General features: G+C 41.3%; 1 protein-coding gene across 2 annotated transcripts; it reads right to left on the bottom strand.

The window, feature by feature from the left end:
* Window positions 1-922: 922 nt before the first annotated feature.
* pfkfb3 (6-phosphofructo-2-kinase/fructose-2,6-biphosphatase 3) lies at window positions 923-8,917 on the bottom strand. 2 transcript variants are annotated; one of them, XM_083935169.1, is made up of 15 exons: window positions 8,786-8,917; window positions 6,409-6,537; window positions 6,152-6,248; window positions 5,983-6,049; window positions 5,816-5,890; window positions 5,670-5,726; window positions 5,417-5,541; window positions 5,117-5,324; window positions 4,862-5,008; window positions 4,667-4,771; window positions 4,448-4,577; window positions 4,206-4,333; window positions 3,773-3,961; window positions 3,446-3,468; window positions 923-1,605 (listed from the first exon to the last, which is right to left on the bottom strand). In XM_083935169.1, the coding sequence occupies exons 1-15, from the start codon at window positions 8,862-8,864 to the stop codon at window positions 1,599-1,601; spliced, it is 1,566 nt and encodes a 521-aa protein (XP_083791295.1). In that variant the 5' UTR covers window positions 8,865-8,917; the 3' UTR covers window positions 923-1,598. The 2 variants fall into 2 exon arrangements, with proteins under 2 accessions (XP_083791295.1, XP_083791294.1); XM_083935168.1 differs by lacking the exon at window positions 3,446-3,468.
* Window positions 8,918-15,162: the final 6,245 nt, after the last annotated feature.

Genomic DNA, 15,162 nt, shown 5'->3' with positions numbered 1-15,162 from the left:
ATGCAATTTTACAGCAACATCCTGAATGAATCCAGTCTACATTAGTCTGATAAGCAGCATGCGTCTCCCAGTGCGTTACTCATGATTTGTGTGAATGGGTGAGATAGTGAAGGCAGGAGTGCCAGGACACACTGTGTCCACTGCAGATTAGCTCCATAAAAGGAAACACAAAGGGTGGACGTAATACTAATGTTAGACTATAAGCAAACAACAAACACATCATTTCCAGGAAGTTAATTTATTGGTCCAGCAGATGCAAAATTAACTGTACAACATACAGTCCTCTCATGCATCGCCCTCAGATTAACACAAGGTGCCTTTCGCTCCAATCATCCAAAACTAAATTGAAATAAATAAAGAATATAATAAAACAGTTTTTACAAAAAACAAATTTCAAGTATCTCAAGCAAACATGTTAACAAAAGTTTTACTGAGAGATGTAAGCAGCAGCTTCTTTCTCAACACCTTCCATTAGTACAAAAATACTTCTACACACACATTTTCATCTCCCATGCATCTCCAGTTAGGCTGTATGTACACTAACATTTATAAAGATATTTTTACCGCACGCATTGTTATAATAAAAATATAGGTGCTTACATTTGTGCGTCGCAGACAATGACAGCAAAAGGACATTAAGGAAAATTTACTTGGAAATTGAGAACTCAGTTAAATGATCAGCATGCTCTGTAGCACAGAAACTAAAAACAATGAAAAAATAAATATTAAAAACAGTGAAAAGTAAAATATTGAAGTGATATGTGGAGTTATTAGGTGATGGGTGGTGCCCCCTCTCAAGCAATCAAGAGAAGCGGCGTAAGGCTTGCAAAACAAGCACTACAGGCACTCTACGGCAAAAATATCATCCATTACCGTGAAGTAACGTGACATGAAAAATACATGACACAAAAAAGTGCAGATGTATCCTCACTGTGCAACTTTATCACTTATTTTATAGTGTCAGCATTCAATAGGAGTCAATTAAATCAAGGTGCTCTTCTTTTGCACACGTTTTAGAAAAAACGCCAGTGCTTCCAAAGAAGTGCCCAAGAGTTTACAATGTAAACTAAACACTATATCCTTCTTAACATGAACAGTGCAACACTAGGTTGAAAAAAGGATGGCCTGAAAGACGTATCTAGGCGTGAGGGTTGTTCTTGATTAATCCCTCCCCAATAATAAGCCAGGAGAAACTGGTTTCCCAGAGAGCCATCTGAGCTGTGAGATGTAACAGGAAGGAACGAGTCACAGTTCACCTCTTTCAGTTTGAATGAATTATATATACAGAAAACACAGATTCTTCAGTGGCAAGAAAGGTCTTGCTTTGTAATGACATATCTTTGAACAGAAATATCCAATAGGTAGGCAATTAAACAATCATGATCCTTTTTGAATATTAAAAGGTTACTTGTGTCCATGGCTGAACAAAAATCATACAACATTTACCGGAAAAATAATTTGTTTTAACTCTTTCTTCTTGTCTCCTGTTGTTGCCTTCAGCGATTCTTTCACCTCCCGGCCTCTTGAGCCACGTGACACATCAGTGCAGCTTTATTGGCAGGGCTGTAGGAGGTCACGGAGGCCTGATGAGTTTCCCCTCAGGTTCTGTAAGCACAAAAAAAGCCAACAATAGCGTTACGTCTTTAGATGACTTCTTAATTGCGGCAACTTTTGACTTTGCAAGTGCCAGAAGTTCAACAACAACACAAAAGACGGTGCTCTTGCATAAATTGCCTGTGGCTAAATGATACTCTCATGTAGTGTAATCCCTAAACCACAGAGCTTACATCACCTGTGCTTTCTCAGGCCCTGATTTCCTCAATGATATTTTTAGAGTTCATGACTGTGTGAACAGTTGCTGACTGTGTGTGTGTACCGAGTTAATCCTCAGGTGATTATGAATGAAGTAACAAGATCCTCACTCACATACCCAAAAGCGTTATCCACTCTTTTCCAGTGTGCCAGCAAAAGTAGCGCAGAAATGCAGTAAATGAAGGCATAGCATGTTTAACAACCTACTTGAGAACAATTTGGTTTTTAATGGTAGAGACACAGCCGATGTCTTTCTCAACAGAAATAGAAAAGTGAATTTTGGAAGATATGCAGTCAACGGCTGCTTTTCAAAAATTCTCCTTAAAATTGTCCGTCCAAAGAAAACATTTCAGTTCGTTTTTGAGTGGAAAAGGGTTTTATACAAGTGACCCTTTTAATTTTGTTGCTGAATATTGTTGGCTCGTTAGCATGCTAACTAGCTAACCATCATTGTTTTTTGTTGTTAACACAGTTGATTAGCACAAAACAAGCACTTCAAGTGGATGCTAACGTTAGCATGTTACATTCGTGTCTTTGCTAAATTATTCTTTACGCTAGTTAGTATCACCTACACCAAGGTCTTCATATTTTTTTGGCCCAGTTTGTCTGTTTGTTAGCATGGTTACGGAAAAACTACTGGCTTGATTTTGAAATTATAATTATGAAACTTGGTGGAAGGGTGTAACCTGACTCTCGCCAGATTAAGTTCGTTACGCTTTGCTTCACTCATAGGCAGAGTCAAGGTGGAACGAAATTCATCTGGCGAGAGTTATGTTAGGAAGGGTGTAGCATGGGCCACGGAATGGGAATTTGGTATGGTTCCAAATCACAGGGAGGACACATTAACTAGTTTCCACTTTCGTTGACATTGTGAGGGCATTTGTGCTGCATTCACATGGTGTCGGAACAATCAAAGTTGTTAATAGTTAGATTATCTCTTCAATAACTCGCCTTGTTAAGGAATAGAATCGTGTAAAGAGTTAACTGTGCAACATTAGTCTGGTTAAGTCTGGCTGGCAAACATCATCTGGAGCAATTCGTGTCAGATTTGGCTGCTGGCAAAACTACTGTATGAAGCAACTGCAAAGCCTCTACAGTGTGTTTACCTTTGAAAGACTAAGAGCGAAACCACTTTCAGATATTGGAGGATGGTTCGTCTTTAAGCAGGACAAGACAGGCCAAAAATAAACCAAACACAGAGACAAGAACAGGACAGTGAGCGTGAATCAGCGAAGTAGAATAACAAGCAGATTGTGCTGACGACAACAACAATGACGACAGCAGGCAGGAATCATAGGAATGGAAACTGGAATTTGAAGGTTCCCTAAAAACAAATACAATATGAATGTCTTTGCCCTCACTAACCCAGAGGAAAAAGTTCTGCTACTCCTTATTACACAGGCTCATTTCCTGTGAGTCAAGTCTGGAACAGTACAGACTTACTTTAAGAGCTCATTCACTCTACTCATGCATTCATCATCATAAATGCCCACAAATGGAATAAATAGGAGGTAATAGAGGGTGATATTTAGATTTAGATTTAGCTGTCCTTGAGCAGTGAGCACAATGTAAAAGAAGACACAGGAAGAGAGAGGAGGGATGAGACAGCCAGAGATACTGAGAGAATACTTACAGGCAAACTTTCCCCAGCCAGTGCTGTACGGAGCAGAGCAAAAGAGGACGGGAAACAAGTGAGTAAACAACTACCAGTCTGTATAGAGGCTGTCAGAAAGGAAACAGATGGAGGAAATGTGCCTCATGATGTCCTAGATGCTAATCAGAGGGTTTTCAATCCTGACTAAAAAAAAACCTCTTGCTAAATTTATCATAAAAACTGTCTAATCAGGCATCAGTTCTGGCTTTAAGAAACTCATAAGTTGAGTTTCAGTAGCTCTAAATATATAATGTTTGAATTTCAATGACCTTAAAGTGTGTTTGTTTGTGTTTGTAAAGGACCTACCTGTCCGGGAAAGGTGAGAGGGAGGTGTGAGGGGCTGCAGAGTGCCACTGAGGCAACAGATGGAGGCAGCTCCTGGATCGGAGGCTCGTCTAGGTCATCGATGCGGGGCTTCTTGATGTTTGACTCGGGGCTGGTCAGAGGAGTCACACTGTTCCGTCTGATCAAGGTGCCAGGACCCCTCCTCACCTCCTGCAGGGTCAGGAATATTTAGATGCTTAGAAATCAAGTAGACACTTCATTATCCTAATAGCTAAATAATGTGCAGTTCTGAAAAAATGTGCAGTTGTTCAAAAAGATAAGCTATAACCAGTACTGTACAACTTTTCCTTTTTTTATGAACTGTCACCCACAATAGTTACACAGGATGTGACATTGACGTCAGTTCTGTAGGGACGAGCAGAACATTTCCAGTAATCAGTTTATCAAGCGTTACCTCAGGTCTGTCTCTGTGGGTGTTCACCGCCTCCACATTCAGAGAGATGGACTCCACTTTGCACCCATAGGCGACAGGGGTGAGCTTCAGCACTGTGTGGAGGGGACACTTCAGGTAGGGCATCTCCTCTGGAACAAACAAACGCGAGGATAACGAGTTGAGCACAGCAGAGTGGAGTTTAAGCAATCATTATTTAGACTGTGACACTAAAACAGAAGGCTTATGGGAGTTGTAGTACCCACCTGCACTCTTATCTAGGAAGTAGGCAAGTAGGCAGCGCATGACGGCCTGGTGGCAGATAACCAGGACGTTCTCTTGCCTCTCCAGGTCCATGATGACCGGCTCCACCCGCTGGACCAGGTCCTGGTAGGACTGTCATCAAGATGCAGTGATTATTTAGCTGAATCATGGTTGTTTGTATTTTTTATGTGCTCTAACTTTGAAGCTGTCAGTGGTTGTACCTCTCCAGCAGGGTAGCGATAGTAATATTTATCTTCATCTCTCAAAGCCAGCTCCTCCGGGAATTTCTCCTTCATCTCGTTATACGTCATCTCTTCACAGACTCCCTAAAAAGAACGAAGAATTGGTATAATATTAATTATAAATATGAAGTTGCTGTGATGTGGTGTAATAGTGAATGTTGAAGTTTTACTCACGGCATCTATCTCGTTGAGAGCCTTCCACTGTTCGTACTGGACTCCCAGGTGCTCTGCGGTCTGGATACAGCGACACAGCTGGCTGGTCCAAACCTTCAGATCCTTCAGCTGCTGCTCCTCCATAAACTGAGCCAGGGCAGCTGAAAACTACAGCAGTGAGGGAACATTATTAACATCAGCATGTGAAGTTTATCCAATATGATATTTAAAAAGTCTTGTATTTTTTAAAAAGGTGCCGTTTGCATCTCTTTGTACCTGTTTTCCCCGCGGCGAGAGGCCTGCATCACCGCCCAGCCGTCCCTCCAGGTTGTCGGTGCTCTCTCCGTGCCGACACAGGTAGATTGTGCGGGGCTGGACATGGATGTTCATCAGGTAGTAGACTATCTTACTCTGGATGTGATCCTGGATCCGGTTGACGAGGAAACGCCGACCCACATCTATCACCTTGATGAAGGAGAGATCCCTGGAGGAAGAACAGGAAGGGGTTAGTGATAAACATGGGAGCGCGTATTGGATATTGCAGATGTCCTGAGAGTATCAACGTTGATCATTCACCTGTCATGCTGATCAGGGTCCAGAGGTTGGTAGCTGGTTTTGTAGCATTCAATTCTCCGCTGGAAATCCAACATGGCTTCAGTCTTATTGCAGTCCCGGTAGTCGGGACACGACACCTTGACTTCCTGCACAGGGAGTAGGATTGTCAGACGACAGACAACACGCCTGATGCCAGATGAACGTTATATATGTATCATAAACCGTTATTTCATACAGCACCAGCGTGCATCGTTAGGTCATGTTTGGGACTCACCATGATGTTGGACGCGATGACGCTGGGGTCGTCACACACAGACTCAATGAAAAAGATCTGGGCAAAAAACGGAAAAGTGGTTAAAGGTCGCAGCATTGCGGATGATGCCATAACTTGATTCCTCAGGTCGCCGCGGTAACACACACCTTGAAGCCATTCTCACTGCCAAACTGGAGGATGATCTCTCGTCTTTCTCTCGTCGTGTTTGTCGCATCGAAGACCTAAAAGGGACCACGAAACAACCTTGTAAGACGCTGAGTTTTCATCATGTCAAAGTTTTAGAAACGCGTGTGATGCATGATGGGAAACTCACCGCCACTTGGCCTCCCTCATCCTTCAAATAAGACTTGACATCCCTCAAGGCTGCTAAGGCACACTGCCTGAAGAGCAAAGACAGGGATTTTTGTTTTGTGTTATCAAAACAAAACACACACAGCGGAAGACTCTAATCATGCGTGTGTTTGCATTTGTGTTGAACCTACTGCCTGATTTTCACAGCACACTCATTATCAGGCTTGAAGAAGTCATAGGAGCTGTAGTTCTTCACTGCCTCCCTGCGGTACTCCCCCACATTGAAGACTACAACAGGCACACAGAGGAAGAAGCAACAAGCATGAACACAATGTCCTGGAGGTAGAAACATGAGTTGATGCTGCCTCTAAAACCTGAAGGAACAGTGTGTCATCCTTTACCTGATAAGCTACGGAACAAACTGTGCATGTTATTGTGTGCTGCGTACCTTTGGTGGGCATGCCGATCCAGTTGAGGTAGCGAGTGAGTTTCTTGGACATGTACGTCTTCCCTCGAGCCGGAAGACCCACCATCACAATGACGGTGGGGGGGTTGGCGAAGTGGGGGGCGCCAGCCGCTGCAGAGAAGGGGATATGTAATGAATGAAGCGAAGGAGCAAGAAAAAAAAATCAAGGACAGAATCAGCATCTTGAATGTATCTTATGCTCTGCAACCTGAGAGGGCCCATACAGCTGCTAGGGAGCTGCACAAATAACAACCAGTCATTAAGAGCTGCAGTGTACTTCCAATCCATTCATTAAAACAACCTCTGCACCTATAATCTCCATTTCTCTCCATGCTGACACACTCCCAGCGGGCACGTGGCTGTCTGCTGTTGCCACACTCGCCTTTTACTTCAACTCGCTGCACATCTGACCCACTTCTGCACGCTCTGAACTGGGCAACCCTTGTTGTTTTCACTTGACCATAGTAACCCCTCCTCCCCTGAGGCCTGAGTGGGTGGCAGGGCAGAGGAATGCGGGGCGTTTATTCTACATGAAAAATGTGTTCTGTAGTAGATTTGTAAAGATTAATCGATTACTGTATACTATACTGTATTTTTTTTATACCTCCCCATTTGTTTTTGTAAGCTGCTGGAAATTCAAGTTCCTTGCGGGAGTCATTCCCAAGGGATCAATAAAGAGAAGTCTAAGTCTCAGTCCAGCTATTTGATTAATGGCCAACTATTTCTATTTTTTTTTTTAAGATTATTTTTTGGCAGTTTTTTCAAGCCTTTATTATATAGGACAGACAGGAAATTGGGTGAAAGAGAGATGGGGAGACATGCAGCAAAGGCCCACAGGTCGGAGTTGAGCCCACGGCCACTGCCTCGAGGACCTTCAGCCTCTTTACTTGGGGAGACTGCTCTTACCACTGTGGTACAGAAAAAGTCACTGAACGTGTAACGACACATTTGTAATATTTGGATGGATTGATTTGATTGTAAGGGGGGTTTTTATATCTTTGGTACTTCCAATACTATAAAATGCAAAACTAACATAGGTCACATCATTTTAAATATATGGTATCAAAAAAGGGCAGAGACTTCAATACTTTTCTGATACCACGTGGCAACCTTAGTCTTTAGTTTAGCTGGTAACGCCCTGAGAGCTCATTTTTACTTGCTAATCCTGTTTCCATAACAAAAGAGCCACGCTGCTTGAATGGAAAAACAGATCATACTCTAAGTGGATCCTCAGACAGCTGGTTCACCCCCCCCCCCCCAACCTCTGCTCTAGTCTTGTCCATCTCCATCATAAATACTGTACAGCATTCCAGCTCTGTGCTTCAAACAGCCATACCATTAAGATCCATTTACCTCTCCTCTTTATAGAAGAAGATCCAGGACACATTTGAGAAAGGTCTCAGCTAAGGCCAATGTGAATCCAGATGTGCGGCCACTCTTTTGGCATTATTCTATTTATGAGTTTTATTGTGTGATTTTCTCAATCATTTTGGAAAATTATTTTAAATACAAAGACATCCCTCCTGTCTTACATCTTTATTTGATAGTTGCTCTAATATTTGTCATTGGATTTAAATATTCTCTAGATGTACGACTCAAAATGAAGCACTAAAAAACCCATTGAACCAAGTTTGAGGGGCTAATAGGAGCTGTCCATGTGTTGTTTTTCTTTCGTTGGTTTGATTTCACTTTTTCCTGTGTATGTACTGTATTTATTTAGTTATATGTATCTTATGTTATATATATTTTTAACCGTATACTCAGTGTTACTACTTGTATAGTGTTATAGTTTCCATCTTTAGGCTTGCTCCTAATTCGTTTTCACTGCACTACAGTGACAATAAAGGTTTATTGTAAATTTGACCTCTGTCTGTAAAGTAGCAGCCAAAAGATCCTCCAGGAGTAGAAGACAAAGGGAGAAAGCTGCCCGACAATATCAAACCGATTAGAAGCTGCCTTACGGACTATAAAGTGCAACAATAATGTCTTCTCTGCGGCCTCTTTGACAAAGAGCAAGAAACGACAGAGCGGCGGGGTCGCACCACGCACACGCGTTTCCGGCCGAGAAAACGGTACCCCTTGGTTACGGGCACAGCGGTTGCCATGGTGAGCGGAGCTTCGTCACGCTTCAGGCTGTGACGTGCCGCGCGTGCTGATGAGGAGCGACAGTGAATGTCAGAGGAGCTGTGGAGGACAGGTGCACTAATGACTGTACATCAGCAGAACTAGCTTAATGTGTGCCCCCGGCGGAAATGTTAGGAGAAACGACGACAGAAACACTACAATATCGTTCTGTGGCGACGATATGAGATGAAACGCATTAAACTATACGAATATCATGCATATTAAAGGGTTTTACCTCTCCGGGGTGCCGGTCTGTCATCTTTGGTGGGCACCCAGATCTTTTGGATCCTGTTCTGGGTCAGCTCTCTGGGCATTCCTGAACGACCGAAGAGCCGCACAGACACGAGAACCGAGCCGCTTATATCCCGGGGAATAAAGGACGAAAAGAGCCGCCGTCCGTTTAGTTGAATGAACCGAGCTGTACAGAGCTGAGCCGGGCTAATCTGCCGGTTTGCTGCACACATCCGCTATTTAACCCCGCCCGGTCAACCGCGAGCAACGTGACTGCGTGACGACACACGCTCACACGGACACGCCCACATACATACAGCAGTGACAGCGCCTGTCTGTGGTAGTCTAATGTAATGACGAATGTTATCTATTTATTTATTTATGACAGGATAATAATATAATACAATATAATACACAGTGTATATATATATATAGAGAGAGAATAATAATTTCCTATTTAAATTAGTTTCTTTCTTCTTTAAGGAATAGCATTCCGAGTAATTTATATTAAGTTTATATTATTATTATTTTATTTTTTTTAATTGCTGTTTAAATGTATTTATTTTTAATCTTTTATTAGGCTAATTGTTTTTATCTTATCTAAGGTTTGAGTGATAGAAAGCTGTAGTCATATGATGCTTGGACAGCAATATTCTATCAAATTCTTTTCAAATAGAAAAATAACAGTATTTCAGAATAAATCCTTGATAATTTGTTCTCTAGTTTTGATCTCCAGTGTATTTATTCTAAATGTGATGAATGTCTGTATTTAGTTATGAGTTGAACAGAAGTGGTGCTTGATTGTAATATCACTGTTAATGGACACTTCCCCCACGTCCACGCCTGCTGCTGTCGTCTCTTCTGAGATGAAACCTAGAGGAAATGTGCACAGGGTCACATCACCTCACACTGGGCTGTCCCATTGAGTCATAATGGGCATGGTTGTATAGTGATTTGGCATGAATATCCAAAAGTCCACACTGAACAAACATGTTTAAAGAATGATGAATGACAATGGAAGAGAACCACACTCCCTTGATAAATCCAATTAAAATAAGCTACATTAGATACTAAATCTAAAGCCCACAGAGTGTTGTTAGTTGAGGGACCTGGGGAGCTGTTATGTCCTCCTGTAAAATTACATTTATGTTATTATTATTATTATTATTAATATCAAATATGTAAACCAACTGAATTTTGTTATTTTTTAAATTGCAGCAGCTTTCTACAGCATCTCTGCACAGACTAAATATAACAGCTCACCGAGCTTCTGCAGTTTCAGCCTCAACCCTTTGCCACCAGGCTGGAAATGAGAGTTCAGATGAGATGAGAACACACACACACACACACACACACACACACACACACACACGCACACGCACACACGCACACAAGCACACACGCACACACACACACACACACCCACACTATCTCATCAGCAAAATTGTTACTTGCAAGTCACCTAAGTCCATCTATGATGCTTATAACTAACTTTATGATGACCTCATTCTGTTTGCAGTGTTTTCTTTATATTATTGTTCTGTTAATAGACTTATAACCTCCTCAAAAGTGCTCCAGGCAAAGATTTACTCATTAAACTATAAGTGACTTGTACTTTCCGTCTACAGCATTGATTTATGTATCCTACGCTGTAAAAAATAGATATGCTAATCAAAATTACCAACTACTGTGGTTCTTGAACTTTTTACAGTGTGCTAAAATTCCTGTGTTGCCTCAGTTTGGACGTGCACTTTAAAAACTCTCTGAGCTCTATCCGACCCATTTCCAAAAGCCTAATTAATGGCACTACGCCTAATATCCTCTTTATTCAATTGGGTTTATTAATCAAAATGACAGATGACAAATGAGGGCATTTATATATTGAGCATCCTCCTTAAAACATTAAACATAACTGCAGTTATTTTCTTAAGTTGGTAGTTGTGATCTACTTCTTCTAGTAGCTTTTTTAGTAAGCAGTATAAAAGCAAGTTTGTATAAGGTCAGGTTCTGATGTTTTTATCCGATGGTATCAGACGTGTCACAGTCTGGAAGTGTTCTGCTGGAGAAACTGTACTTGTGAAACCACGTGTGGTTTGTTTCTGATGTTTATGATGATAGTGAGGCGCTTTTCAAACTTTGCCTTCCAAAGAAAAAAAAGTGCAGGAAAGATAAAGTATATAGGGACACAGTTACAGTGTCTAGGTTTTTTTTTATCAGATAGGAGTGTCGCCTTGAACTTCGTAACATTTCTTACTGTAAGTTCAAAGTGATCTCCTTTATTGGAGAGAAGGAAAACGTGCCTGTTGGATAAAAGCTGCTGCTGACTCAGCTGAGGCTTGTGAAGAGTCAGCATTCTTGTTTTCTTAAGTCTAAAAACAAAGATTGCTTTCATGTTTCATATGCTGCAAATGCTGATACTTTGACAGTGATTTAGATAGTACTGTGTCTCTTGCAAATAAACCGCTCGTCTGTCTTCTTGGCCAACTTTCCCTAAAAACAGCTGTAAATGCAAACAGGGCTAGGCTGAGTATGAGGTGATTAAAATCATATTTGGGAGGAAAACACTTGATTAATTCAAGTCTGTAACGAAACGTGCTTTGATTGACGTCTCAACGTAAAACGCTTCCATCTTCCTGCTTTTGAATAATATATACACAGAAGTAGAGAAATGTATTCTACCCAAGCGTCAACAATGGATTTCCCTCTTCAAGGTATGAAGTGATAAAGTTATAATGCTTGTAAACGGATAAGAAACCAGATATACAAGATGTGCAACATTTACTTCACGCTTTCTTGTGTGAAGTGTTATTAAATAAAAGTACAGTACGTAGTGACTTTGAAAAGACAAAGAACTACACATTTACATAGATATTTCTATTCTACGTGTTCTGCTATTTATGTGGTAGCTATATTTTAACAGTTACTTTTCACATTAATATTTTACATACAAAGTAAATGATAAGCCTGTTAAATGGAATACATTGTTTAAGATTAAGCCAGTGGTGTCCAACCTCCTTGGCTTGTGGCCACATACAGAAATTCAGAATACTATAATACTATAAGGTGTGACTGGAGGGCGGCACGGTGGTTTGGTGGTAAGCACTGTCGCTTCACAGCAAGACGGTTACTGGATCGAGTCCACCCACCCCCCAACCCAGCGGCCCCGATAGGGACAAGTGGTTGATGATGGATATAAGGTGTGACCCGTCTGATCTCTTCTTGTGCTACAATAACTTCTCATCTCATCTTCATCCGCTTATCCGGGGGCAGCAGCTCTAGCAGTGGACCCCAAACTTCCCTTTCCTGGGCCACATTAACCAGCTCTAACTGGGGGATCCCGAGGTGTTCCCAGGCCAGTGTGGAGATATAATCTCTCCACCTAGTCCTTGGTCTTCCCCAAAGGCCTCCTCCCAGCTGGACGTGCCTGGAACACCTCCCTAGGAAGGCGCCCAGGGGGCATCCTTACTAGATGATCCTGAACCACCTCAACTGGCTCCTTTCAACGCAAAGGAGCAGCGGCTCTACTCCGAGTTCCTCACGGATGGCTGAACTTCTCCCCCTCTCTCTAAGGGAGACTCCAGCCACCCTCCTGAGAAAACACATTTCGGCCGCTTGTACCCGCGACCTCGTTCTTTTATTATTACTTGATTTTGATTCCAAACTGGTCTTGATTTTCTAACAGTTTCTTTAAACTACAGCAGTGACAACGCCCAAAGTTTGCAATGACAGTAGGACACCGGACCCCCCTAAAGGGGCCCCACCTGACTCAACCCAGGTTTAATTGATCTGTTTGGGCCTGTTTTAAAATGTTCTTCATATTCATATGTTTGAATAACAAAGTTTTGAATGTTTATACTCATATTTGGAAAATAACTTAAAATGTGTACATTTAAAATAAAAAAACATTTACATTTCCCAATTGTTTTGTTGGTGTCCGTTTATTTATAACATCACGGTGATGAACACTGGTCCGAGGGGCTCCCCGTGAATTTTGGCCGTGACCCCGACAGACTCTAAAATGTCTGGCGGTCGGTTGATCCACCAAAGAAAACCTTTCAGCTGGTTTCATTTGAAATAACTGTTCCAGGGCCGAGGTGAGAGGTAGAAGCACAACTGTGAAGCTGAACTCGTTTCTCTACTATACCCTATTAATCATCTCACAACTCCTCACGTTTATCTTGTGACCCTGGTTATAAAGTAGTTCATCTGTAGTAGCTCCACATCGACCAGCCTCTCAACTCTAAGATGGGGTCACATATCAGTCAGTGTGGACATTTCTTTTTAGCATAACAAGTTACTTTTGATACTCCTAGTACTTCCTTTTTTACGTTTGGTGTAATACATGGTTGCATTGGTACTTCTAAGGAACTGAATAATGCATGGTCCATAAGTTTGAAATGCATTAGAACAGCGTATCCACAGTGACTGAACGTAAACAGTGCAGTGGTCAGAGAAATGTCACCGCTGTGCAATAAAGTGAAAGTAACCACAGAGATACAAATAGGCTCCATTAGAAATAACCCACGAGCAGGTTGTTCATTAACTGGCCCGGCCACACAACATATCCAGGTCAGCCTTCTCACCTTACAGACAGACAGGGACCAGCCACTTTAAGCCACATGCGTTGTAACCTCTGAATTCACTCTCAAGTCCCACCCTCTGGTATTTAGGTCAGTAGGTCACTGACAGCCAATCACACCACCCTGCTCTGCACGTTCACGACACGCTCACGCCATCACTTTCACACCTGGTTCCTGCACGTGTCTGCAACCCAACGCAGCAGGTGGGTCTGGTGAATTATCCCACTTTTTACATACTATGCTATGACTTTTTGTCAACGTACTATACTAGAAATACTATACTATGACTTTTTCCGACTTTCCGATAATTTTAATTTGCACTTTACAATTACTTCTTTATGACATCTGAAAAATGATTGTCTTGGTAACATACTACCGGTAACCTATTACTTTTTTCAACATATACAGCGCTATGACTTTTTAGGATTTCATGACTTTTTGAATGACATTTTTGAATGATATACTATAATGACTTCTTATAATCACATTTACCTTTTTGACAAAATTACATGTCACAATAAATATGAAATGCTACCATGGCTTTTTCATGGCACGGAGCATTTTGTCACTTCTTTGACATGCTATACTATCACCTTTTGGGATTTTTTTTGGGACACACTAAAGCATGACTTGCCTTTGTGTCCATATTATATTTTGACTTAATTTTGACTTTTTTCCCACTAACTATACTATGACTTTTTTGGGCTTCTTTTTTGGAAATGCTAGACTTTTTTTCAACTAATTATGCAATAAATGCTTTGACAGGCTATCCTATGGCTGATTTAAGCATTTATTGGACATATTAGGTTTTGACGTTTTTTACTTTTCGCCATACTATGACGTCTTTTTTTTTGGGGGGGGGGGGGGGGGGTTTGGACACACTATGACTTTACTTTACTTTTTTCAACAAACTATGCTATGACTGCTTTAGACAGTCTAAGCAATGTTTGGACACACTAAAGCACGACTTGCCTTTTTGGACATGCTATGACTTTTTTCTTTTAGATTATTTTTTTGCCACACTATGACTTTTCTAGACTTGTTTCTATGCTATGACTGGTTTAGACAGGCTATCCTATGACGCATTTAAGCATTTTTGGACATTGGCCAATTTTGACTTATTTTGATTTCTTCGACATATGACTTTTTTGGGGGGCTCATTTTTGGGACACTCTATACTCTTTTATGTTTCTCTCTGCTCTAACACACCTGATTCTGATAACTTTCAAACCTGTGAAAGGCTGCAGCTGCTTGAGGATGAGGACAGCTTTCTTTGTGGCTTATTTTTTGGACACACTAAACTATGACTTTTCCTGTCTTTTTTCAACAAACTATGCCATGACTGTTTTAGACAGGCTATCCTATGACTAATTTAAGCATTTTTTTGTCCATATTATACTTTCGTCATACTATACTATGACTTTTTTAACACTATTTTATGGCATTACTTTTTTCAACAAACTAGGTTGATTGTTTTAGAGATTCTATCCCGGCAATGACTGATATTATGCTGTGATGTGAGGACTATAGCTTTTTAGAATTGCTGTGACCTTTTGGACTTTTTTTCACCATACTGTATCATGACCTTTTTTGACATACTACGCTATGATTTTTTAGGACATATACCGGTACTATGATTTTTATACTGCTTTTTTTGTGCACTATTAATGAGGGAATAAAATCTCTCAAAGGGGCCTCTCTCCTCCCTTCTGTTTTTCTATCAAGCTCATTTATCTGATCTGAATTAAACCTGCTCCGGTGGGATCCTTCCTGACGTTCTTCACTGGCACCTTCAGGACAC

Source organism: Echiichthys vipera (genome assembly GCF_963691815.1).
Source record: "Echiichthys vipera genome assembly, chromosome: 20".
Classification (NCBI taxonomy): Eukaryota; Metazoa; Chordata; class Actinopteri; order Perciformes; family Trachinidae; genus Echiichthys; species Echiichthys vipera.
Note: the sequence above shows the minus strand (reverse complement) of the source record. Positions and strands in the feature narration are given on the sequence as shown.